Raw genomic sequence first — 13,504 nt, forward strand, 5'->3', positions numbered from 1 at the left:
GGGTGCGAGCGAGAGAGCGTGGAGAGGAGGGGGCAACTCACGGAGCGGAGCGAGAGCAGGTGGCGGTGGTGGGATGCAGGAAACGATGCGTAAGAGCGAAAAGAGGGCGAGCTGCGAGCGGACGAGGGAGGAGAAGGGGAAGAGAGAAGGCCGCGCGTGAGCTCGAGCGAAGTCGACGGCCGGTGGAAGAAATGCGCATACATCCGAGTACCGAGTACAACACGGGGGCACAGACTTGCTGGAGAGGACGATGCGAGGGCCGGGCGGGGCTGGCTAGGCCTCAGGCTGCGCCGGATCTGCGGGTGCAGCTTCGGGCTCTGCTGCTGCTTCTGCTCGCCGCGGGTGCCGCACGAGGAGGGGCGGGGGCACGGCGCTCTGCCACAGGTACTTGAGCCCGCCCCGGATCCGCTCGTACTCCTTGTCCTCGGGCGTAATGCGCTTGCCCTGCCCGACACAACCCCCGTCAGCCTGCGAGAGAGCGAGCGAGCGAGGACGAGGGACCGAGAGAGACGCACCTTCCAGTGGAGGACGCCCCACGCCCGCCCGGTGACGCGCCCGTCCTTGGTGACGAGGCGGACCTTCTTGACGTCCCACCGGCACGTCGCATCGCCCTCGTGCGGCGCCGCGGTCGGGACGGGGAGGCCCTTCCCCGCCCAGCGCGAGGCGTAGACGGACGCGCCGACGCCGTCGCGCGGGAGGAGCGACAGCAGCTGCGGCAGCTTGACCGAGACGGCGCGCATCGCTCTCTGTGTGGCTCGAGTGCGCGTGGAGCGGCGTGGAGGAGGAGACGACGAGCGAGGAGCTTCGTCCGGGAAGAGGTTGGCACCGCGCCGACGCTACTCGCCTGCTAGGAGCTCCCCTGCAGCTTCGTCTGGACGTTCCTGCACCTGCTTGACTCAGCGCGACAAGGCCTGCGCTCTCCGCTGCGGCGCTCACTCTTCTCGTCCCGCCTTCACCGCCTCCTTCCCTCCGGCCCCTCCTCCGCCCCAGCCATGCCGCGCAACGAGTCGACCGTCTCGAAAAAGGCAAAGGGCACGTCCGTCTCTCGCTCGAGTGAGGAGGCGCTCGTCTCGGGCGATGCTGACCTCGCTTGTCGTCGACTCGCAGCGGCAGGCCCTGTCAAGAAGGCAGCGTAGGTCGCATTACCGCTCCTTCGATATCAGCTTTATCACCCTGAGGGTTACTGATCGTACGCGACCATGTGACTATACAGGACGAGGAAGGGCAAGAGCTCGTCGTACAACGCCGTGCGTCGCTCTCCCGCTCTTCCTCCGTTTCACGCTCCGGCCCTACAATCCTGACGTCCTCGGCTCTCCCGACAGTACATGAACACCAAGCTGAGCGAGATCAAAAAGGCCGACCCGTCGCTCAAGCACTCGGACGCGTTCAAAAAGGCAATGGACGCATGGAAGGTGCGTTCTGAGTGCCTCTCTACTGCAAGCAGATCCTTGCTGCTGCGGCCGGAGTCATCGAGGGAGTCGCGCCACTGACTGTCTACGCTCCAGGCGGAACAGAAGGGCAAGTGAGCCGTACGCGGTGGTCGTTCGGGTATTCCCTCTCCTCCGTTTCTTCTCGCCTTCCTGCTCCTGCCGTCTATCTACCTGTTGTCTGTACTCTCATCCTCTAGACTGTCACATGCACTGCGTCTTTCCCTCCCGGCTGTTCAGCGACATGTGAGGCGAGAGTAAGGATATGCACAGCGCTGCAAAAAAAGGGGGTGGGGGAAGGCGAGAAGTCAAGCGATTAAGGGAAATGGAAGATACGGGAAGGGGACTACTGTTTGATTAGCGTGTTTAAAATTGAATTGGGGATGATTCTTGCTTGGCGGAGCTGGGGAGGAAGGAGCAGTCCGGACGCGCGAGGCGAAGGGTGGACGGGGTAATTGCGTTTGCGAGGTTGGGGAGAAGATCGGCGGTGCAGTCGACAGAGACGCTTAGACGTCGACCATGGGGCCGCCGAAGCCGCTGCCGCTGCGGGCGGAGCGCGCGCCGGCAAAGAGAACGAACGCAAGCATGATGGTGATGATCTGCGGAAGGTTCCCGACGGGCGTCAGTCTCGCCTTCCTCGGCGCGAATAGAGCAACGACAGAGAGGGCAAGGGCAACGCACGATCCAGCTGATCCACGCAAACGCCTCGAGCGCGTTGAGCTGGTTGCAGTTTGCGAACGGCCAGTCGCCGCACGAGAGGCCGCCGTCGAGCGAGGCGGTGATGGCAGCAGCACCGGCGAGCCTGTGTGTGCGTCTCGCAGGTCAGTCGATGCGTGGAAAGTCGACCTACGGCACGAAGCAGAGCGACGGGCGGAAACGACCCTTCGCATCACGCGGCGCATCAAGCTTCTCAAGACTCCACGAGACTGCGCACGCACCAGAAGACCCAGGTGACAAAGAGCCAGACGGCGTGGCTAGCGATCGAGAAGAGGAACGAGGTGCTGGCCTTGAGGAAGCCGAAGATGTAGACGAAGGTGAAGACAAAGGTCCACAGGCCGGTGAAGAGGAGGAAGCGCGTCCGGTCGCTGTTGTTTGTCGAGTCCGTAGTATGGACAGGAGCGGTGCAGTGCAGAAAAAGAGGGACGAGGGAAGGAGGGAGCGAGGCGAAAGACGTTAGCCTCGGCTTCGGACTTGCCAGCCTCTCGCACTGCAGGCGGGAACGGCGACGCACCGGATAGCGCCACTCGGATAGCCACCGTCGTTGACTGCAATGTAGGGAGGTTCGGCGTCAGCGAGCGGCAGAGGGAGGTGAGACGCGGGCGCCCCGAAAGGGGAAAGGTGCGCCGACTTGCAGTCTCCGACGAGGTAGGCGGCGATACACCAGGTGATGAGCGACGAGACGGCAAGGATCGAGAACGTGGTGATGTGGCCACGCTTCTGCTCGGCCGGGAACGCGAGCGGGACGAGAGACGGCGGTGGTGCGACGGCGCGGAGAGCAACGACGTAACGAGGTCAGCGGCAACTTTGGCCGAGGGTGCGCCGCAAAGGGGACGCACGATGTGGGCGTCGAGGTTGGAAGGCATGGCGAAGGCTTGCTGAGACTTGGAGCTACCGGGCAGAGAAGCAGAGGGCGAGGCGGCGACGGGGAAAGAGGAGAAAGAAGTCGGCCGGACGAGGCGCACTCAGCCAGCGAGGCGATCTCGGGCGGAGGCCAGCCCCGACGTCGGCGACGGCGGCCCTCCCGCTCCTCACTCGGCCATCTCGCGCGCTTGCTCACACCCTCGGACAACACCGACGTGCAGCAATCGAGGCACAGCGAATCTTTACAGGGGTGCGGGCACAGCAACTACTCCTTCTTGTCGTCGTCCCCCTGGTCCTGCATCGACAGCGCAACTGCACACGGAACCCGCGAGAGTCAGCAAGGGCTCCCTGGCCTGGAGATGGGAAAGCAGAAGAATCGAGAGGAGACGCACTGGCCCGTGCAATGTCGTCGTCCTCGTCCTCGTCGACCGTCTCGTCCAGCCCGCCCGCACCTCCCATCTCGACATCGCCCTCCTCGGCGCCCTGGCTCATTGCCAGCGCGCGCTTCAAGTCCTCGTCCTCGTCCTCGTCACCCTCCGCCTGCCCCGCCGCGCCCATCTCGACCTCGCCCGCAGCCGGCGCGTTCTCCGGCGGGCCCTGGAGCATCGCCTCGCTCGACGTCGGCAGCTTGGCCGCGCTCAACTCGGCGCCCTGCGGCTCGGTCGCGGGCGTCGGGTCCGTGATCTGCGTGTTGACGCCCTCGGGCACGGGCTCGAGCGCCGCCGCGGCCGACGTCGACGACGACGCGGCGGCTGCGTTCTGGCGCGCGCGCTCCTCCTCGAGCGACATGCGCAGGGCCTGTGCGACACAGTATCAGTCTGCGATGGCTCAAACGGCTCGACAGCCCGCAATGACTCGGACGCACCATCGCCAGCTCGGGGTCCAGGTTGGGGTCGACGCCAAACTCGTCCGCCGCGCCTCCCGCGCCGCCAGCGCCGCCCCCACCCATGTCGTCGTCACCACCCTCGGGCCGCAGGATCGGGCTCTGGGCGATGCGCTCGCTGAGGAGATGCGGGCCGGGCTCGACGGCGAGGAAGTGCGAGTTGTCCGACGACGACGTCGCGTCGACGAGGGCTGAGAGCTTGGCGTCGTTCGTTTCAGGGGCGGCGGGGGTGGAGGAAGAGGTGGAAGAGGAGGCAGACGGGAGAGAGGGGATCGAGAGGTCGACATCGGGCGTGCCGAACGAGATGATGTCGAGCGCGACGTTGTTCTTCTTGAGCTTCTTGCCGAGCTGTGGTGGAAGTGGAGTCGACGATCCATCGCATAGCCACGAAGCCGCAACTTCAGAGCACCGCGAGGACTGCAGAACGCACCTTGACAAGCGAAGCCTGACTCTCCTTAATCGGGCTCCCTGCAAACACGATGATCCGCTGTCGCTGATTCTTGTTCTGTCGGTGCTTCAGTGCGAGCTGCGCATGCGAACGGGGCGCGCGTCAGCACATGACCATGGAGTCGCAATAACGAGACGACGCAGAGTAGATGCGGCGCCGCACCTGAGCCACCTGGATGCCGGTCATGAGGTCTACCTCGCCCGCCGACTTGACATCGTGCAACGCAGCGACGAGCTTGCCCTCGTCCTGGGTGAGCGTGACGAGCACTTCGGGGCTGTGGCAGATGCGAGCGAGGGGGGAGAGCGGGAACAATCGTGTCAGCACGTCCGCCTTTCCTGTCCGTCTTGCCTAAGTGATTTCGCTGCAAGAGTGATCGCTAGCACCCCGCCGAACACCTCCAGCCTCATTGCCCGACGCTATCGAGGCCTCGTCATCGCTGCGAGCGAGTCGGGCGCGCTCAAGCATGTCGGAACCTGAGCGTGGCCATGCGGCTCGCGCGCGAGCCACACAAGCTACTGTTCACACTGCACGCGCAGCAGGGGCGCGCAAGAAGCGAGCAGAGGGCCGTTCGCGAGACGCACCCCTTGCCGGCCATGACCATGAGGCCAACCTCGTTCTCCGGATGCGCGCGGCACTTTGCGCCCATGATGGTGAACACGGCGTCTGCCTGAGCCTGCAAGCGGTTCGCTGCGCGGAGCAAGCGGGAGCGAGTGAGCCGGATGACGGCGATGGGGGGCCGCGAAGAGGGCGCAGAGGCGACGCACGGGGAAAGTCGCCGTTGAGCGACTGTGCCGAGTTGTCGAGCACGAGCATGGTGGCCTCGAGCGACATCTTGGGCGGGTCGAGACGCTGCGTGCGCGGTGGACGGAGCGTCGACGAGGCCAAGTCGCGGCGAGCCCTTCCTCTGGACAGCCTCCCCTGAGTCGCAGCCGGATCGTCCTCCTACCGCCCGCACCGCGACCTCGCCTCCTGCAGCTTTCGACACTCGCGTGGCTCAACTCATGCGGCAACTTGCATGGCGTGGCCCGACGCGACTGTGACGCTGGTCTTGGACGTCTAGTTTCTATCACGCCCCCGGGCCGCTGCTCGTGAAATACAGACTTGCGGCAAAGACGATCCCTCGGCGCAGGAGCTCCTGCGCCTTGACGGCCTTCTGGAACAGCTCGGCGTTGCCGACGACGCGCGCGGCGTCGCGCACTTCGCGGCACGTCTCGTCGAGGCGGGTGATGGCACGCACGATGGTGCCTTCCTGGACATCGGTGAGCTGCGTGATCTGCTGGAAGGACTGCGCGCGGGACGGGAGATGAACAAGGGTCTGAGCAGCTCATGCACTCGAAGAAAAGCGCACCATGCCCTTGGCCCACTCGTACACGACCTCCATGAGACCGAACTTGAGCTCGCCCGTCCCGTTGAACCCTTCGTCGGCAAAGTTGGCGCGATTGCGCTCCTGCACCGCCGTAACGCGGTCATAGGTCGCCAGAATGATCTCCTTGCCCTGCGAACGCGAAGCCACCATGATGTTAGCTCTGGAGCGTGCGAGACTCCCGCGCCGGTCGCGGACGTACCTCCTCAAGCCTCGGCGTCAAGAGAGGCTCGGTCTCGGTCTTCTCCTGGAAGATGAAGCCGGACAGAAGCGCGACCATCTCCTCGGGCTCAAAGTCGGCAAAGACGTTGTCGAGGATGAGTTCCGTCAAGACGAGCTCGTTGGCCGAGTTGATCTGGACAGGATGCTCTCGCGTCAGACGAGCGTCGTGCCATGCTTGTAGAAACTAGAGGACGCACCTCGCACGCGACGCGGCCCTTGAGCTGAACGGTCGAATTCTCGTCGATGAACTGGAGCTCCTTGAGCACCGAGATGCGCGCCTCGTAGTCGGGCAGGAGCTCGAGGTTCTGATCGCTGATGGCGAGGCGGAGACTGCGCACGGGATAATTAGCATCAGCGCGCAGCACTCCGTAGACGGGGCAGCGGAGGCGTGCGAGGAACGGAGAACGCACTTGGCGATCTTGTCTTCGAGCACTCGCTCCGAGTGCAGAATCGAGTACTGAGCGACGCGACGTCAGCACGAACAGAAGCTCCAGGGCTCAATCATCGCACGGAGACGCACCATCTCGCCGAGGTCGTTTTCCTCGACCGCGAGAAACGCCAGCTCCTCGACGAGCTCGTCCCGCTTCTGCAGCACCTCGCGGAACTCGAGCCCGCGAACCTTGCTCCAGTCGGCTTCGCGGTCGAGCTGCGTGCCCGGCGAAGCGCACAGCTCGACAAAATCTGCCAGGGCGCCTTCCATGGCGGAGCGGCGGTGCCGGTCCGCGATGGCATCGGCGTCCACTTTGAGCGTGTAGGTGGTGACGAGAGAGATGGAGGGGAGCGGGACGATGGCGAGCTCGTAGGTGAGATCAGACGGGCTGGAAGGAGGGGAAGGGCGAGGAGGCCAGCGAGGAGGAACAGCATCGACCGAAACATCTGCGGGGGTTACGCATGCTCAGCTTCTCTGCGCGGGGCGGAGGCGAGCTGCGAGGACCCACCATCTGCGCCAGCGCGGATTTCGGGCGGAACGAAGCCGAGGACGAAGAACTGCCTCGTCGAGTCGATCACGCCAGAGGGGAGCACCGCAGGCGGAGCAGCTTTGAGGACGACAGCCGGATTGTCGCGGAAGTGCTGCCGGGGACGCTCGTGTCAGGGAGGGACTACAGCTGCATGTTCGCGAGAGCGGGCTTACCCCGTCGGAGAGAATGACGACCCTCCCCGCGCTGAGGGTGCGGCCCGAAGAGGGGTGCGCAAGGACGCCCTCGAGCACGGCCGTGTTGAGCTCGACGATGCGCTGCGAGAGGTCGTAGAAGCGCTTGAGGTCGTCGGTCTTTTGGCCAGGCGGAAGTCGCTTGAGCTCCTTCAGCTCGCTTTCGCCCTGTCCGAACAGCACCGTCAGCGTGCAGCAGATGGGGTGTCAACGGCGCGTCGCACCTCGGCCACCTTCTTCTGGTGCTCCGGCAGCAAGCGCTGCGCCGCGTTCTCCGAGAAACTGCGCTTGATCATCTCCTCGACGCGGAGCGCCTCGACACGCAGCAGGTTGAGGATCATCGAGTAGGTCAGGCGGAATTGCGATTGCAGCTTGGTCGGCGGGCCGAGGATCATGTGCGAGAGCGTGTTGGTCTGCGTGCACCCAACGTTAGTCTCGTTGTTGAACGGAGCGGACGGAAGCGGCACGCACATCGGGCACGTCCGAGTCGGCGTTGATGATGACCACGCCCGTCTTGTCGAGTCCACGGCGACCAGCGCGACCCGACATTTGCGTGCTGCACCGGCGCACGTCAGGACACGGGCGCGAGAAAAGTTGAAGGAGCGAACGCACTACTCGCCCGGGAGCAGGTCGCGGAAGTTGCGCCCATCGTGCTTGCGGATCCCGGAAAAGACGACACACTTGGCGGGCATGTTGACGCCCTGTGCAAAGCACGCGGTCAGCTTACGCGCGACGGCTGAAGTGATGAAGAGTACGGACCATGGCGAATGTCTCGGTTGCGAAGAGCACCTTGACGAGCCCGCGCGCGAAGAGCAGCTCTACCATCTGCCGTGCATCCACCAATCAGCATGCACTCAACCGGTATGACTACCGCGCAGGCCTCACCTCCTTGACGATGGGAAGCAAGCCACCGTGGTGCATGCCAATGCCGCGCGAGAGAAGCGACCGCATGTTCTTGATCTGCGGGAGGTCCTTATCCGAGCCTGTCCCGGACTGTCGTCAGCACCGTCTCGGTGGAGGAAGAGGACCGTCACGAGACGCACCCTTGAGGCGGGTCAAGCTGCGCTCGATCGTGATGTGCACCTCGCTCTTTTCCGCCGCCGTGCACAAGTCGGTGTTGGGCATGCTCGCGGCATACTCCTCGCAGCGCTTCTTGCTAAACACGAACGCGACGACGGGGAGGAGCTCCTTCTTGCGCAGGAGGCCGACGAGGTGGATCCACAGGTTGGCGTCGCGGCTCTGGTGGTTGAGCCGGTTCAGCGGGCCCGACCCGGCCTTGCGCTGCGCGGCCATCGCCCCGCGCGCGGCAACCTGCCGCGCCGCCGCACCGCCACCGCGGTTCGTCCCCGCCCCGCCACCGCCGCGCGCACCGCCTCGCCCGCCCGCTGCCGCACCGCCGCGCGCGGGAGGCCCGAGACCGGCGGCTTCGCGCTCCTTGTCCTGCTTGCGCCGGATCGCCTCGTTCGCCTCCTTGTGACTGTGATCGTAACAGTGGGTCAGCGCTGCATTCGAGGCTGAGAGCGGACGATGGAGCGCACCCGGACCCGAGGAACTGCCCCTTCGCGTCGACAATCTTGTGCAGCTCTTTGCCCGAGTACAGAAAGTGCTCGAGCGGGACGGGGCGTTTCGGCGTCGAGATGACGTAGATGTCCTTCTTCTTTGTCCGCCTGGGCGTGCAGACAACGCCGTGTCAATCAAAGAAATGGGAAGCGGACTGCGCGGCGGACGCACCCAACCCAGTCGGCAAACTCCTTGGTGTTCGGCACTGTTGCCGAGAGTAGGATGATGCCGACATGGTCGGGAAGCATGATGATGACCTCCTCCCAGACGACACCGCGCTGCACGTTTGCCTAAGTAAGCTGCCATTGAGAAGGTCGAGCGAAGAATGGTGCGCACCTCGAGGTCGTTGACATAGTGCACCTCGTCGAAGATGACCCACTCGACGTCTCGGATGAGGTCGGCGCCCTGCGAGAGCGGAAGTATGAGGACTTGCGGACAGCGGAAGGCGAAGAGGCAGACGGACCTTGTACAGCATGCTCCGGAGAATCTCGGTCGTCATGATCAAGCAGCTCGCCTCGGGGTTGAGCTGCACGTCGCCCGTGAGGATTCCGACCTCGCTCGGGTCGAACGTGCGCTGGAAATCGCGGAACTTTTGGTTCGAGAGCGCCTTGATCGGCGACGTGTAGATGGCGCGCGTCATGTGCTTCTGCGCGAGCGCGATCGCGTACTCGGCGACGACCGTCTTGCCCGCCGAGGTGTGCGCCGCGACAAAGACCGACTCGCCGATCTCCATGTGGTAGATCGCTTCCTTCTGGAACGTGTCGAGCTCGAACGGGTACTGCGCGACGGACGGGATGAGACTGGCTTCGGTACAGGAAGAAGCTGTGAGCGCACCTCGCGAGCCATCTCGGGCACGAGCTCGCGGAAGTTGACAATCTCACGGTTGACGTCGACGACGTGCGCCCAGTCCCGCTTGGCGACGACTGGCCGTCGGCGCGTCGACGCGGCGGCCGGGGCCTTGACGAGGCGCTGTGCACGAAGACTTGTGAGTATGCACAGGAGCATCATGCAACAGCGCGACGAACCCTGGTGGGCAAGAGCTCCTCGATGGCCGAGTCGAGCGCGGGTGCGACATCTGCCTGCCGGCCATTCTGCAGATACAGGGTCAGCAAAGAATCATCTGGGTCTGCGTACGAGGCGCACCGTCACGGCTCTTGCCCGCCCCTCGTTCGAGAGCTCGAGCATGGGGCGGTAGATGGGCTTGATCTCGACCTCTTCCTCCTCCTCGAGCAGGGCGCTGCTCGTCGGGTCGTCGGCGACGGGGCCAAAGTCGAGGCCGCGCGTGAAGCCGGGAGGGATGGTGCGGATGCCGCCTACAGGTGTAGTTCGATCAGCGGGCAGGTTCGCACGAGAGTAGCGGAACGGAACGCGCCGTAGCCCTTTTCGAACGCCTTTTCAAGGCCCTGCTCGAGGGCCGCGGCTCCTTCTGCGCCCTCGTCGTCGTCGAGAACGACGTCTGCGAGTCCGCCGGGCTTGAAGGGAAAGTACGAGCTCTTTCCGCGGACGAAGGACCCGACGTAGTCTGCGGGCTTGCGGTCGAGGGCGGTGCTGTTGGTTGCGGTGCGGGCGGCGGCGGCGGTGGTGGTCGTCTCGCGGTAGCCCGAGATGTCGCCGCTGAGCCCGGTCGAAACGAACTCGAGCTGGGTGGTCGGGAGGGTGCGTTCGAGGTGCAGGAGGGAGCGCAGGTCGGTCGGGCGGTGCCAGTGCCTGTGTGTGTGCGGTGAGCGGGGGTGAGCGCTGTGGCTCGTGCGAGGGTGTCTCGGGTGCGCACATTGCCCACTCTGCGGCAGCGAGTTCGTTGCGGCCATGCCTGCTCGGGAGGAGCCAGGTGTCGTCGAGCTCTGAGCGGATCTGGGCGGGGGTCGGGGCTGCGCCGATGCCGAGCTCTGTGAGGAGCTCTGCCCGCTCGTCGCTGGAGAGCATCCTGGGTGCGGTGGGAGCAGGTCAAGGCAACCTCCTCTCGCTCGCTTCCTGTGCGCTCGCCGTCTCCGTCATTCCTCGTCGCCTCTCGCCCAGAGCCTGTCAGACCCGCGCAAGAGCTGCTCCAACCTCGCCTGACTGCACTCTCGCTGCCCGATCGCACCACCGACCCCTCGCTGCACCGCTGTGCCTCTTCATCTCGACGCTTCTCTCCTTCGCCCGACATGTTCAACCCGCGCGTCTTCCTCGACATTGCCATCCAGGGCCACGACGCTGGCCGCATCGTCGTCGAGCTCTACGCCGACGTCACCCCAAAGACTGTGCGTGCGCGACCTCCCGTCACCTCGTCCGCACCGCTTCCGCTCACCTCTGCCCCACCTTCTCTCGCGTTCCACGTACCCCAGGCAGAGAACTTCCGCGCACTCGCAACCGGTGAGAAGGGTTTCGGTTACAAGGGATGCAAGTTCCACCGGTGAGCCTCGCTGCGACTTGCCCTGAACTGCGCCTTATTGCTCGACTTCTGCGGCTCGCGGCCTAGTCGTCCTGCGTGTCGATGTAGAGAACAAGCTGACTCACTTCCCTGCTTCCCTGCAGTGTCATTCGCAAGTTCATGATTCAGGGTGCGCCCACTTCGCGCCTGGTTCGTCAAGTCCCGCGCTGTCACTGACCCTGCGTTGCCTCCTGGTACCCGTCCTTCCGTTCTTTGCTCGTCCTCCCTCTCGCGCCGACATCCGCAGGCGGTGACTTCACCGCTGGCAACGGCACGGGTGGCAAGTCGATCTACGGCGAGAAGTTCGAGGACGAGAAGTGCGCCGCCTGCTCCGCCTCTCGTCCGCTTGACAGACGCTCACCCTCTAGTCGGCACGCGCAGCTTCGACCTCAAGCACGACAAGCCGTTCCTTCTCTCGATGGCCAACGCCGGCCCGGGCACCAACGGCTCGCAGTTCTTCATCACGACCGTGCCGACGCCGCACCTCGACAACAAGCATGTCGTGCGTCCCTTCCTCCTCTGCGCCACCTGCCAATCTCGAGCTGACTCTGCCACATGCAGGTCTTGTGCGTGGGACTGTCTCCTGTGCCAGCCTGTACACACGGTGCACCGCGCTGACTTACGAATGCTGTCCCCGTGCAGCGGCCGCGTCCTGCACGGCCGCTCCGTCGTGCGCCTCATCGAAGAGTCGCCCGTCCAGGGCGATTCGCCGACCGAGGAGATTGTCATCCGCGACTGTGGCGAGCTGCCCGAGGGCGACGACGGCGTCGTGAGCGACGAGTTTGCCGACGGACACGAGGACTATCCGAGCGACGACGAGGCCGATGTCAACGACGTGCGTCGTGCTCGCGTCCCGATCTCGCGAGTCGATGCATGAGCATGCTGACAGACCGTATTCGGCCCTGGTGGCGTTGTGCAGCCCAAGGTCGCCTACAGTGTTGCGAACGAGATCAAGGAGCGCGGGACTGCGCTGTTCAAGAAGGGCAACTTTGAGCAGGCGAACAAGAAATACGTCAAGGCGCTGCGATGTACGTCCCACTCCTCCTCGGCTTCGCACAAGGTTCCGCCCGCTCACCGCGCCCCGCCGCGCCGGTGTCAGACCTCGACCGCCACCTCGACCTCCCCGAGCGCGACCTCGCGCTCGAAGCCTCGTACGCCTCGCTGCGCCTCTCTCTCCTGCTCAACAGCGCGCTCGCGTCGCTCAAGCAAGGCGGCGCCGCGGCGGCGCAGCTCGGCGTCAAGCAGGCGTCGCGCGCGCTCCGCCTCGACGGCGACCCCGCCGAGGTGCCCATGGCCAAGCGCCTCGCCGACGCCGACAAGGCAAAGGCGCTGTACCGCCGGGCGATGCTCCGCGTCGCGCTCAAGGAGGAGAAGGAGGCGATCGACGACCTCGAGCAGGCGGCGACGTTCCAGCCGGAAGACGCCGCCATCAAGAAGGAGTGCGTTGCCTCACTTCCCGGCCACCTCGGCTGCTTCCGTGCACTGCGCGCGGCCTTGCTGATGCGGATGGTTGTGCTGGACAGGTTGGCTGCGGCGAAGCAGCGCGTCGAGGACCGCAAGAAGCGCGCACGCGCCGCGTTCGGCAAGATGTTCCAGTAGAGGGACGCTCCTCCGCGCCCTCGCATGAGGGCGGCGGGTACGCCGGAGCATGTCCTTCCGGCAGGGAAGGAGAACGCTGTGAAGGGACTCACCATTCTTGGCTTTCGCACACTGCAACTTGCATCGTTCTTCGTCGTTCTCTCGGAGTGATCGACGTTCTCGCTATCTACTGTCTGCCCGCACGTGTGCTTGGACGCGCTCGATTCGCCCGACGCGGGGCTCGAGGCGTTCCCGCTCACGTTGCACGTCAAGCAGGCGATGCGGCACCTCATGCCGCCCGATTTTGCGCACTATGCAGTCTCGGACAACAGCTTTGCAAAGACGTATAATACGGTCAGCGAGCGGGGCCAGTCGGACGAACGGTGCCGGCAGCAGCAGGAAGGGGCGGAACCAGCCAATGCACTCTGCATCCGGAACGATCAAGATGACCAGAACAGTGACGGCGACGCATGAGGGTCCGAGACTGTACTGAGCCACTTTTGTTACGCCGGGAAGACTTGTCAGCTTTTCGACCGGCAGCGTCGTCTGCGAGCGGAACCTTCCTCTTCTCTCGTTGACGAGCAGCTGTCTGGTCTGCCAGACGTCCTTCTGCTATAAGCTACACTGGAATGTTGTACGTGTCGCCGTCTCTTCCGCACTTTGCTGTGAGCTAGTGTGGACACCCGGCATTGCTCTTTGCGTCTTTGCACGCTACACGCATATCTTAGCGCATTGCTCACAGCCAGGCTTGTTCCGAGTGCTTCTACAGGAAGTACGCAGATCTCGCAGAAGTACAAGCGGAGCACGAGCCGAGCCGCCTTTCCGCGCCTGCTTGGGTTGCAAGCGGTTGCATTGATGCTTGTCTGGACTTTCGAAAGGTGG

The 13,504-nt window shown here is 64.5% G+C and overlaps 6 protein-coding genes across 6 annotated transcripts; 2 read left to right on the forward strand and 4 right to left on the reverse strand.

Annotated features, from left to right (window-relative positions):
- Nucleotides 1-273: 273 nt before the first annotated feature.
- Nucleotides 274-740, reverse strand: JCM10292_006997 (uncharacterized protein; the record flags this gene model as incomplete). Its single annotated transcript, XM_076649726.1, has 2 exons — nucleotides 274-444; nucleotides 516-740. 2 exons carry the CDS (start codon nucleotides 738-740, stop codon nucleotides 274-276), a joined length of 396 nt encoding a protein of 131 aa, XP_076504716.1.
- Nucleotides 741-992: 252 nt separating this feature from the next.
- Nucleotides 993-1,526, forward strand: JCM10292_006998 (uncharacterized protein; the record flags this gene model as incomplete). The annotated part of the gene is made up of 4 exons (XM_076649727.1): nucleotides 993-1,132; nucleotides 1,214-1,247; nucleotides 1,323-1,412; nucleotides 1,506-1,526. 4 exons carry the CDS (start codon nucleotides 993-995, stop codon nucleotides 1,524-1,526), a joined length of 285 nt encoding a protein of 94 aa, XP_076504717.1.
- A 407-nt stretch (nucleotides 1,527-1,933) lies between these two features.
- Nucleotides 1,934-3,010, reverse strand: JCM10292_006999 (MARVEL domain-containing protein; the record flags this gene model as incomplete). The annotated part of the gene is made up of 6 exons (XM_076649728.1): nucleotides 1,934-2,026; nucleotides 2,109-2,229; nucleotides 2,366-2,512; nucleotides 2,659-2,692; nucleotides 2,780-2,864; nucleotides 2,984-3,010. The coding sequence occupies 6 exons, from the start codon at nucleotides 3,008-3,010 to the stop codon at nucleotides 1,934-1,936; spliced, it is 507 nt and encodes a 168-aa protein (XP_076504718.1).
- Nucleotides 3,011-3,273: 263 nt separating this feature from the next.
- Nucleotides 3,274-5,170, reverse strand: RPN10 (proteasome regulatory particle base subunit RPN10; the record flags this gene model as incomplete). Its single annotated transcript, XM_076649729.1, has 7 exons — nucleotides 3,274-3,320; nucleotides 3,401-3,806; nucleotides 3,874-4,239; nucleotides 4,322-4,417; nucleotides 4,502-4,613; nucleotides 4,921-5,026; nucleotides 5,104-5,170. The coding sequence occupies 7 exons, from the start codon at nucleotides 5,168-5,170 to the stop codon at nucleotides 3,274-3,276; spliced, it is 1,200 nt and encodes a 399-aa protein (XP_076504719.1).
- A 235-nt stretch (nucleotides 5,171-5,405) lies between these two features.
- On the reverse strand, nucleotides 5,406-10,557 carry SKI2 (SKI complex RNA helicase subunit SKI2; the record flags this gene model as incomplete). Its single annotated transcript, XM_076649730.1, has 23 exons — nucleotides 5,406-5,624; nucleotides 5,688-5,834; nucleotides 5,905-6,057; nucleotides 6,122-6,254; nucleotides 6,335-6,381; nucleotides 6,445-6,800; nucleotides 6,863-6,995; nucleotides 7,057-7,242; nucleotides 7,299-7,487; nucleotides 7,546-7,630; nucleotides 7,687-7,775; nucleotides 7,834-7,899; nucleotides 7,960-8,057; nucleotides 8,118-8,551; nucleotides 8,613-8,741; nucleotides 8,806-8,912; nucleotides 8,971-9,039; nucleotides 9,098-9,412; nucleotides 9,469-9,603; nucleotides 9,660-9,725; nucleotides 9,778-9,947; nucleotides 10,007-10,341; nucleotides 10,406-10,557. The coding sequence occupies 23 exons, from the start codon at nucleotides 10,555-10,557 to the stop codon at nucleotides 5,406-5,408; spliced, it is 3,813 nt and encodes a 1,270-aa protein (XP_076504720.1).
- A 221-nt stretch (nucleotides 10,558-10,778) lies between these two features.
- JCM10292_007002 (uncharacterized protein) lies at nucleotides 10,779-12,643 on the forward strand (the record flags this gene model as incomplete). Its single annotated transcript, XM_076649731.1, has 10 exons — nucleotides 10,779-10,874; nucleotides 10,959-11,026; nucleotides 11,149-11,174; nucleotides 11,292-11,361; nucleotides 11,426-11,546; nucleotides 11,606-11,610; nucleotides 11,687-11,879; nucleotides 11,964-12,072; nucleotides 12,144-12,483; nucleotides 12,568-12,643. The coding sequence occupies 10 exons, from the start codon at nucleotides 10,779-10,781 to the stop codon at nucleotides 12,641-12,643; spliced, it is 1,104 nt and encodes a 367-aa protein (XP_076504721.1).
- Between the last annotated feature and the right edge of the window lie 861 nt (nucleotides 12,644-13,504).

Source organism: Rhodotorula paludigena (genome assembly GCF_050403205.1).
Source record: "Rhodotorula paludigena JCM10292 DNA, Rt_paludigena_JCM10292v1_ctg27, whole genome shotgun sequence".
Lineage (NCBI taxonomy): Eukaryota > Fungi > Basidiomycota > Microbotryomycetes > Sporidiobolales > Sporidiobolaceae > Rhodotorula > Rhodotorula paludigena.